The sequence below is a fragment of the Oculina patagonica genome, chromosome 7 (assembly GCF_052425735.1).
Source record: "Oculina patagonica isolate OP01 chromosome 7, crgOcupat, whole genome shotgun sequence".
NCBI classification, from domain to species: Eukaryota; Metazoa; Cnidaria; class Anthozoa; order Scleractinia; family Oculinidae; genus Oculina; species Oculina patagonica.
In genome coordinates, this window is record NC_135764.1 from 672,299 (window position 1) to 683,467 (window position 11,169).

At 40.0% G+C, this 11,169-nt stretch overlaps 2 protein-coding genes across 3 annotated transcripts in view; one reads left to right on the forward strand and one right to left on the reverse strand.

Moving 5' to 3' along the window:
- The window catches only part of LOC144659757 (transformation/transcription domain-associated protein-like), a 79,317-nt gene extending 79,237 nt beyond the window's left edge, over positions 1–80 (reverse strand). Inside the window, exon 1 of the mRNA XM_078520252.1 lies at positions 12–80. The gene's annotated coding sequence lies outside the window, so the exon portion shown is untranslated. The remainder of the gene's footprint in view (positions 1–11) is intronic.
- A 95-nt stretch (positions 81–175) lies between these two features.
- Positions 176–10,217, forward strand: LOC144659759 (testis-expressed protein 10-like). Of its 2 annotated transcripts, none has more exons than XM_078520258.1 (14): positions 176–471; positions 2,169–3,534; positions 4,061–4,196; positions 4,333–4,514; positions 5,032–5,209; positions 6,255–6,340; positions 6,788–6,863; positions 6,947–6,997; positions 7,395–7,431; positions 7,723–7,803; positions 8,233–8,291; positions 8,552–8,829; positions 9,357–9,478; positions 9,998–10,217. In XM_078520258.1, the coding sequence occupies exons 1-14, from the start codon at positions 280–282 to the stop codon at positions 10,079–10,081; spliced, it is 2,928 nt and encodes a 975-aa protein (XP_078376384.1). In that variant the 5' UTR covers positions 176–279; the 3' UTR covers positions 10,082–10,217. The 2 variants fall into 2 exon arrangements, with proteins under 2 accessions (XP_078376384.1, XP_078376383.1); XM_078520257.1 differs by having other exon boundaries at positions 6,947–6,983; positions 7,363–7,431.
- The last annotated feature ends 952 nt before the right edge of the window (positions 10,218–11,169 follow it).

Here is an 11,169-nt window from a genome sequence, read left to right on the forward strand (position 1 = left end):
GAAGTACATACCAAATAATGGCAACTTTTTTCCGAGAGACTGTCACTACATGACCAAATTCCATCTTTGTTCCCGCTTCTGTCCCTCAGTGTGTCTTACATGAAGTGATCGCTTCAACGAGACCTTCAAATTTGACGGTCTGATAGAGCGCTTGCTCCGCAAAGCAGTGCTGCTGTCCTGTTTTTCGCCGGCGCACAAACACGTGAACCAACTTTTCTGCGACCTTTTCTAATAGAAGGGAACTTTACTTAGCCCTATTTCTCCATTTTTGTGAGAAACATGGCAAAAAATAAGAGGAAAAGGAAACTTAAGGAACAGGATTTCCAGAAGGTGAAGCTCAAAGTTGGAAAGAAGCTACAACCTGCTCAAAATGCGACTGACACTTCGTTCAAATCGAGATCGATTTTCATCCCGAAACAGCTTCAGAAACTCGACAGCGAACCCACCAATCAAAGAAATCAAACTTTGAAGGTATCAGGTTTTTAATGGCCAATACTATCTGTTTTTTTATAGTTAATGGATTATTCAACGAAACCATCACCGAGCTCAATGAGTAGACTCCGTGCCTCTACAGTTTGGCAGGGTGGCCGTTGGATATAGGGGGAGGGTTTGGTTGGGACTATGAGTTTACCTTCCCTTTCATTCGAGTCTCCCGCTTTCTCTTCACTGTATTGTGCGAACAGTTTGAATCAAACTAACCCCAACAGTTAGCATTATCCGTCTATATACTCCTGAATGAAGAGAAGCACTGTAGAAAGAAAGTTTCCTGCCATATAACACAACACAATACCCCCAGCCGTCACTTATACCCAGACCACTCGGGTGCTTTCCATTAAGCAAAATATTTCGGAAATGTCGGTCAGAAGTCAAATGGAAAGGTCCATTTCGGTTCGGTCTGACCCGAATATGACTGGTCTGATTTTGGTCTGACTTTGACTGGTCAGACCAAAATTTACTGTTCCATTTTGACAAACTGTTCAGTTGTCTTACTTTAGTTCAGTAGCTTCTCACAGATGTGGGGGACTGGGGAAAGGAATGCAAAATGGAAAGGACTGTTCCACCGGGTTAGCCCGGATTAAGCGGAAAATGCCCTTCCAATTTACAGCGGTCAGTTCCTGTTGGTCCGACCAGTCGCACTTTGAAAATGGAAAGCACCCCTTGATATGGCATCTGCAGCAAGACACTGGTAATTATTAGAGAGTAGGGAGGGCTAGTGCAAATAGCAGGAGGGACAATAATTTTTATGCAGGGAAAAGGGGGACCACTTAAATTAGGAATGTACATTAGGAAGGCTCAAGGGGGTGATTGTGGTAAGAAGGGGGGGTCAGCAAAAAATTTGCTGAGGGAGGGGAGGATCAGGAGAAATTTAACATTGCTTCCATCATTTGCACCAGCCCTCTGCCCTCTTAATAATGACCAGTCCCTAACATCAAAGCGCCTAGAGCAGGACTGGATGGGCACTATATAAATATTTATTTATAACCGTATTTATTATTATTATCATCACCACGCCTCCCCACTTTTGTCTAAGCTACCGTATTTACTCGAATAAGCGCCGCGGCGCTTATTTAATTTTTCGCGCCTCAAGTGCGGCGCTTATTCGAGGGCTGCGCTTATTTGAGGGCGGCGCTTATTTAAAATTTGGACGTCACAAAGAATATAATATTTTGCAGTTATCAAAAATAGCGTCTTTTGAGTGTCAGTATTCGTCTCTTGTTGAAGAGAGGAGTAGCGCTAGCTGTCCTGGCAAAGTTTGCAGCCATCACAACATTTACAGAACTACGTATTGTAAGAATGTTGGATAGAAAACAAATGGGTGAGCGGTAAAACAATCACTTTGAACTACAAAACATCGCTTTTTATGGAAAGATATGTCCAAGTTTGTTTTAGAGTGGTTTTGTGTGCTGTTTTTAGTTTAATGGGATTTCTCAAATAAGCGCCACATCTGGACTGCGGCGCTTATTCGGGGGCGGCGCTTATTAACTTTTTTGTCCCAGATGCGGCGCTTATTCGAGGGCGGTGCGTATTCGAGTAAATACGGTATACCAAAAATGCTGCACGTATATATGTTCCTTTAAAATGCTGTGCCTATCGCATTCTCCTGTTTTTTGGTTTATTTTTTTTGCAAGTGTCTAACCCAGTTTATCACATATCCATTCACCTTGTAGGATTTACTTTCTCAAGTTGGTCATTACAGTGTGACAACAAGGCAGGAAGCACTAGCTGGTCTTAAGGATCTATTTCAACTCCACGAGAATCTTCTACAAGAGAATCTTGGAATCATAATCAAACGAGTTGCTGAGAAAATGACAGACAGTGACCCATCTGTTCGGCAATCTCTGCTTCTGTTGCTCTGTTTCATATTTCCATTGGTGCCACAAGAAAGAATGGCACCATTTTCTCCTCTAGTTATAGCTCATCTGAGTTGTGCCATGACACATATTTATGATGACATTCAACATGACTCACTTGGTTTTCTAGAACTGTGTCTCCGATACTTCCCAAATTTAATGGTGACAAGTTCTTCACAGTTGATTCAAAACTTTTTGAGCATGATTTCTCATCAGAGCACTTCAGGTACAAAGAAGTCAAAAGGATCACAACCTAAAGCAGGCAAAGGACTTTCCGTGAATCCAAAGGGAAAACTTTCCTCTCTTAGGTCACGTTTAAAAGTCCTACAGCAGTTATTAGCATTTTTAAAAGCCTTGGAATCTTCCAGAAATCCTTGCCAAGGAGAAAGCCTGTTGTCGTCAATGAACCATGCTGATTTCTCAAGCAGAAAACCTGTATTCAATTTTCAAAAGCATCTGCCAACACAAGTTCAGGTTTTGCAGCATTCTGTTGATGAACCAATCTTACTACCCTTCACCTTTGACAACACTTCAATGGCCGGTGTGTTATCAGCAAACACAGGAAGTAACTCAAATATTCTAACTGACAGACAACAAGCAAACGATTTCATGGAAATGGTGGTACCATTGTTGTTGGAATGTTGGATTGAATGCAACCCTGCTCAAATGACAACTGGTCTACCAGACAGTGTGACACCTTCATCCATCGAAGTCATGTTAGCCATAACAGAAATTCTCAAAGTTATTTTCAAAGCAGCTCAGAGAAATCCAACACAGCATCCTGGTATCTTTGAACAGGGCAAAGATGAAAACTACTTGCATGGTACTTTTAAAGATATCAATCAGCATTTCATGAGCTACTTTCCATTCACAGCAAGTCACACTCCATTAAAGAAAGGGAAAAGAAAGACTGGAAAATCATCTCAACAGGCTGCGGGAGAGAAAACCAGTGCTTCTGTGTTAGCTCTTAACCTGGCAATTTGTGAAATCATGATCCAGTTTGTAAGAAACAATTTTGAGGCCATGAGGAAGTACCAAGCCTCAGTTCAGAAGCTTGAGGAGTTTGTTTTAGAATCGTTAGAGTTAAAGGCCAAAGGGGGTGCACAGGCTCAGCAATTTCAGACAGAACATGTGGAGAGTTTAGTCAAGTTTGCTCATCAGCTTGTTCTTTATGTTAATCAAGGTACATGTTTTTCAAATTGTTTACACATGCATTAATAGTTCATATAGTGTGATCGTCCAGGTGAGAGTAGTTCTGAAAAGAACTGTTGTTGGTGACTGAAGTTTTGACAACTTGATTTCCGCTCAGGCTGTCAAAACTTCAGTCACCACCAACAGTTCTTTTCAAAATTAGTCTCACCCAGACAATCACACTATATATATGGACTACTGATAGTCCCATGCTCAAACCATTTACTATGCTACATGCTTTAACTGTGGCTACATGTATATAAGAATCAGCCTGTTAACACCAGGAAGTGACTTTATGCCCACATAACATACATGTGTACATGTACATGGGTTTAAACAAGAAAGTCCATAGTAGAAAGCAGTAAAGTATTCTTCAAGTACCACATAATGTGTCTTTTTATGTTGAGATAAAAACACTGCAAGAAATAACAAAAAATTTGCAGGGAAATAAAATGATGACTCTTTTAAGTGCTTTTTTGTAATTTGTTTCCCAATAATATTGTTTTGTTTTACACAAGATTCTGACATGACAAGAGAACTACTCAGTGCAACTTACAACTTGTACCAGTCAAGTCATGTCACGTCAGGGACCAAGAGGGCATTGATGGTGTTTTTTAGCAGCCTTGTTTTTCCTGAGAACCCAAATGTGCCAAGGTGAAATTTCCTTTGTGTGACTTGATACTTATACCTTTAGGTCTCTGTACTGCACCTGCCACTTTCTGACACTTCTTAGTCCCTCTGTGTTTATTCATCAAATCAACATAAAACAATTTATGATATTTTATAACAGACAAAAAGAGGTACATGGATTGGTTGAGAAATGGCTCCAAGGATTGCCAGGTGTGTTGGTACAATTGAAGGATGACAGCCCTGGCATGACAGAACTTGTCCTTAAAGACATGAAAAAGGCACTGGTGCAATGTGTCCTTCAACCTGATGCCAACTTTTTGGCTCATCTGTCCTTGTTCTTTTGTAAGTGTTCTGATACAATGCAGCCTAAATTTCAGCCAACGTATTTGGTCACTAACTCCCAAGAAAGATGTCTGAACAAAATAGACCCCAGTGGTGATTAGCCTGAATCTCGGATGGCCCAGGTTGTGACTCTCGTAATCATGAGCGACCTGGGCCATCTGAGAATCAGGCTAAATGGTGATAAAATTGGCTGAAAATCAGACTAGATACAATGAACGATATCTTTGAGTAACACTTTATAATAGTAGTATGTTTGAAGTGTATTTGATGATACATATGTACATGATATCTTGTTTTTGGTCGGTTATATGATGATACCTATAGTAATTCGCCCTGTGCTAATTACTACTCTCTTTTGAACAGATAGGACTATGTGTAGAAAATGAACAATAGATTGAGTTTCAGAGAACTAGGTTCAAGTCTGGGTTCAAATACAACTTTGTGTTCTCTGAAACAAATGAAGTAATAAACTTGTGCATAATTTCAATCTATAACATAACAGAAGTTTTTTTTTCAGCAAAGGATAGTGGCTCATTTATAAAGCTGAGTGAAGCGATTCAGAGATCAGCAGTTGAGCTGTTGTTTCACCTTCCATCATTGAATGACCAACTGTTACAAAATGTTGTGTCCTGCTGTCATGGTGGTCAGCTTGGTGTGTCAGTGATTCAATACATCCTCCAAGTCCTTTATTACAGGTTTGTGCATCAAGGGCCAGGGCGGGGAAAGGGAAGACTCCCATATGAGAAGGATAGGGATGCTCGTTGTGTCGCTTAGGGGTTTAAGGGCCTCTTCATATGATCCCGGTTGACCGGGCTGGCCCAGTTACCGAGATCTCGGCTCACTCCTATTTTCTTTGTAAAATTTTGGATGTGTTCATATGAGAAGGTGGGCCAGCCCGGTTACCGATATCTCGGTTTCTGCAACCGAGATCTTGGTAATCGGGAAGAATATTTTCCCATATGAACACTCCAGCCCGGTCGCCGGGACGCAACTTTTTTTGAGAAAATAGCTTCCCTTTCGTAACTGGGTGGTGAAAATGGCTTAATTTTGCCTTGTATCTATTTCCACTTCAGAAATATGCGAATTGGCTTTACTAATAAAGTTACAAGGGTCAATAAAGCTACGATAGTCGCGAAAGATGCAACTTTATGTGTCGTCATTTTGGCTTCGTTTCTTGAATTTTATCCCCGTCAACTGGGCTAAAATTTTCCATATGAACAGATGTCAAAATCCGTCCTGGTAACTGAGACAGCCCGTAAACCGGGCTCATGTGAAGAGGCCCTAAGTTATGGATTGTGGTCTCACTTACAATGTAAGCTGTTCAGCACAAAACAAGGTCTCCCTTAAGGTGGCACCTAAAGAAATGAAAAAAAAAACACATCCTACCGTGTTTGCGGTCTAAACTGACCAAGGCAGACCCAGATTAGTCTCCTTTAGGGGTTTAAATCCAACTTTCTGACGAGCATTTCTCCCCTTTTATATGGGAGTCCCCCTACACACACACCCACCCACCCATCCAAACGATCAGTTGTCCAGATGAGAAAGAGGTTCAGGTCAAAAATGAGATCCAATAAAATCAACTAGCATACCTTACCAGTGACAAATTAAAATTTCGTGAGAAACAACATTTCTCCATCATTTAAAATTATATAACATTAGGAAAGATTGTTAGTACATGTTTTGCTCGATGAGCCAACTTTGTACCCACTTTGCTTTCTAACTGTGTTGCTTTATGTGCAGGTCTCCATGTTACCAAGGGTTTGTGTCCAATCCTGCAGCTTTGTCTCTGGAAACATACCTTAGTGTTCTTTTAAGTGTAGCAATAGGTAAGTGATAAGTTTAACTCAAACATGTATCTTTGAGTAATTTGAGTCATAAAATGGGCACAGCTGCAACATGGCATTTGGTTAACATTGTCCAAGCACCCTTGAACGTTATGGAAAGGGCGCTATACAAATGATGATTATTATTATTATTATTATTATTATTATTATTATTATTATTATTATTATTATTATTATTATTATTATTACTGGTATTTATTTGCGTACCTCACCTAGTCCACAGGAAAATCGGGTGCAAATGAGTAACTAGATAGAGTGTGCTGGTCGAGAAGTCATCAGTGGTTTTGTCTTTAATTACCCAGTGCTCAGAAGATTGCTTGGCACCCTATGGATAATAATCCTGTGCTTGATTTCCACCTGTTTGCTCTCAGCCAATGTGAATATTAAGAAAGTGAATGTAAAATAATTGTGTGTTATATTACTTCACAGGATTCTCCAAAACCCAGTTGAGTGAGTATCAGGACAAGAGCAAGCAAGCAGAGACTCACGAGCTAACTGGCTTCATGTAAGAACATGTTTAATGTTGATCAACTTTGAGCATCTTTAAAAAAATTGAACTCAATTCTTTATCTTCATTTTTCTCTTTAGAGATTGCAGTTTTTGTATCCTGGAACAAGACACACAGGTGAACATAACATTGTATTAAATTTTGTTATGTGATGCTGTGACATAAAAAGGTTGACTTGACTGTCCATATTCTAATATTTTTTTTCAAAAATGTCATGATGCAATAGACTGCAAACAGTCCCGTTTTTCCTTTTGGGGTTTCCAAATAAGAAGTAATCATCGTCTCCAGTGTTCATTACAACAATTAATTTTTTAATTTCACATAAATTTTTTTTCTTTTCATTTTAAGGTCTGTAGGAAAATCTCTTTTGTATTTTTTTTTTTTTTTTTTTTTTTTCATTTCTTACTGTTGGAACCATTTTATTGCTTTGCTAGCACTGTACAACTATGGTGTGTGTGTGAATTTCAATTTAGTTTGTGTTTCTGTCCATTGTCAGGCTGTACAAAATGCGGGTGAATCAACCAAAAGACGGAGCGAGTGGCAGGCTCATCAGATGACATTACAGGTATTTTTAAATTACCACATTTTTGGCAGTCAACTCTTGCCTTGCAGACACCCCGCTATTGCAGACACTCGCTATTACCGAGAAAATCCAGATCCCCGGCAAAAGGGGCCAGGTTTGACGGGAAATGACCCCCCCTATTTAAACTCTCCCTTATGACACAAAAACACACCCCCCGGGGCCCCCCAAAAAACTGTGCAATTTTTATTGAATAGTGCAGTTGTATAGTACTTGCGAATTAACTGGATGCCAATATGTTAAAACTGTTTTTTTGTTGTTGTTGTTGCTTCTTAGGCTGCCTGTCAGTGTTACAGACAATGTCCTCAGTCTGATTTTCTGTCACAGCATGTGGGTCAGGGACTGGAAACATTTTTGGTAAGATTCCCTGTTTATTCAACAGCATTTATGAATGTAAAATACCCATAACTAAGCTTACCAACATTGTATCTGTGCTATTTTTATGACTGGTCCCCTCTCCTCCACAGAGGCTCCTTCAGTGGGGTAAGGCGAAAAACACAGTGTCCCCCCTGCGCTTTCGTTTCGATTCTCCCCAGGCTCCGCGCACTTACTTTTTACCTCTCCCCATTTCCCAGCCCATACGAAAAAAATAGGAGGCCTCTGCAGAGGAGAGAGTGACTGGTCTACACAAATTAAAAAACTCTTTAGAGTTTTGGCAAAGATTCCAGAAAAATAGCACATGCTCTTAGATTACTAGTTTAGATTTACAGTTATAAAATAATAATACTTAACACAAGAGTCTATTTTAAGATGATTCTTTTAACTCTTTTTTTCTTCTCTCACCAGCATGACTTCAAAGTTCTTCCTGTGACTGCAGTGCACAGCTTTTTATGTGTTGTCAAATGGTATGTTTCCTTAAATTAAGGAAAAAAAGAACAACGTTATGTGATTATAAATCATGTGGCAACATAGCTCAAATTACAGCGTCTTTGACCCTCTCACTCGTGTTATTAACATAAAAATTCTCCATACCAGTCCCCAAACATTTTCACACTGCTAATTAGGAGAATTTCCAGTACTGATCAGTTCATTTTACCTGAGTGACTTACCTGAGTGGTGATCATATGCATTACTGGTGTTTTTGTTGTTTACCTCTATTTTCTAGTGTGGTAGAATTAGCTTCACCATCAGATTCTGCAGACAGCAGTCACAGTTTACCAGCCAACCTAATGTTAGATCTTGTACAGTTGACGTTGGTATGTTTACAACACTGCACAAGCATGGCTTCAACGAGTGGTGCACTGGAATCTAATAAGGATGACGTAACCAGCAGTACAGCGTCAGTTGTAAAGAAGCACTTGTTTGATGCTGTTGTGGAGTTGTTGGTCGCAGTTCCAGAAGTGATCATAGAAATGCTCCCTCTTTTGCTGAAAATCGTTTCAGGTATAATTCTGCAGTAAGCTTAGCTGGAAGCCGCATTCTCCAACGTCTGTGGAGCACGTTTACTATAGCACATGCTAGCTTTCTAGTCTTACCAACACAGTCCAACAGTTAATTACACCTTTTTTTTTACACCCTCTTTAGCTTAGCCTGTTGTTTACTAAGCATTCATTCTTAAAAGTTGAGAGCAACGTGCAGGTTAGTAAGTGGTCTATTTGTTCACTCGTCGTTTTTCGCGTTGCTTCACAACTTATTCAATGCTCTGAACTTTTGGGATATTTGGACTTTTAAAATATTTGTTTTCGTGCGTTAGCTGGGGGTTAACTGCTGAATACAGTTTTGAGAACCAGAACATTGCCATTGAGTAGTTGGTGAGGACTGTAGCTTAGCAACATGTCAACATTTCCTTGAAGACCAATTTGACCTCATGGCGCAATTTGTAATTAATAAGACTGTGAGAATCAGATTTAAACAGTTGAATCGTTTTCAAGGATTAAAGAACGGCCTAATTTTTTTATTCCACATTGCAGATAGCTCAGAGTCTGTGAAACAGAATTGTGCAGCGATACTCACCAAGCTGTTGGGTTCCGATGTGAGAAAGATTCTTCTTCAGTCAACAGACACTGTACAACTTCTTGTTCCTCGTATCTTGGTAAGCTAGTCAGTGGGTCCAATCAACAAAACCAAAATTTTGTTTTCTTCTTTTTAGTAAACCTGAATAAATGTATTGCCGGCTAATACAAGCATGTCCTCCAGTCGGGGGAAGGGATTGAGAACCAGTGAAGAGCGAAGTCCTGGCTCAGTCAGTGGCTCTCGTCACTAAGGTTGCTAAGCAACATGACGTATGTTCATTACGTCATTCTGACATGAAGATCTATAAGCTATAGTGCTATCTTTTTATTGGGTGATAAGACTCGGAAACTCTACGTGTGCTTCACTGACGACGGACTTGTTCCTTCGAAAAGTTTCTTAAACTGGGAAGGAAAAACGGCGAGGATTGAGGAGAGTGGGGCCCGCTCTTTCTATTCCCCTCTCCTTTTATCGTGTCGTTCATCCGTTCCCCTTAACTATGAGCATGGAAGAGCCTCTACAAATACAAAGCAATTGGTTATTTACTGGTGAATTTTTGTTGAATAACGCAAAGCTAAATACTTTTCTTTTTACTTTTCAGAGCTCAGAGAATCCGGGATCACAATGTTTTGCTGATCTTCAGTATCAATATTCCTTGTTCAAAGTAGAAGCCGGTCTGACATGATGGCCGCTGCCGAATAAGTCGCTCCGGTCAGAGATGACGCGATTGTACCTTCACTCGCTCAGAACTGAGCCGAGGTGTCTAAAGTGGCGTGTGGAAGAGCACAAGAAAATTATAAATAAATCAGAGTATCTTTGAATTTTGTCTTTGTTTTACTGGTTTCGTGAGATGTGCACAGGAAGTTCCGGGCCACAGCATTTGATTGAAAGAAAACAAGTAGGTCAGTGTTGCGGGAGATTTGAATTGGAGAGAGATTTGGTTCAGAGTTTGTCAAGTTATGCCCAAACTTACGAAATAATCAAATTAAGAAAAAGTTCGTATTTCTTATTACCAATTACATAGGGATTTAACATGGGCATATTGTTCTTGAGAACGAGTAGGGCGAGTCGGCCCAGTTTGCCCGCGCATGAAATCCTCCATTCTCGTCCCCATAGCCCTTATCTTTTCTCTTAAACGGCAAAGCCTTGGCACGAGAAACAATGGGCTCTGGGGACATAGGATTTTTGAGTTAATTCGAATTTTTTGATTGGCTGTTTAAAACAAAAAATTCTTGAACAGAAGTTAAAAAACGCAGCGACTCTCTCGCACTTTCGTTTGAAACACCATAACTGCATACATAAAGACCGGAAGTCCTAGAATCTAGGACTGGAAATCCTGTGTCTCCAGAGCCCTTCGTTTCTCGTGCCAAGGCCCCGCTGGCTAAGAGAAACAAAAAGGGGTCTGGGGACGAGAATGGAAACCTCTAACCTATTAAATGTTACCACCACCACGAGAGCCCCCAACAGAGCTGTACCTTTTGACTGTGAAAATATTATTTGCCAAATACATTTGCTTAGAGGTCGCCAGTCATAGCACGAAAGAAAAAAACTCAAAAAGAGGAAAACATGATAAGTGTGCGTGCGGGTGCTTTCTGCAACAAAGAAACTTGAATAGTGAGATGTGTTGGATAGAATGTAATTAGTTTTAAACATATGGTGACTTTAACATTCATTCATTGTATATTGTAACTGATTGAACTCTTTGTACTTGACGCTTTCAAAAAACCCTTTATTCCAGAAAGCACTTTCATTTAGGAGCATTGTTAAAAATTA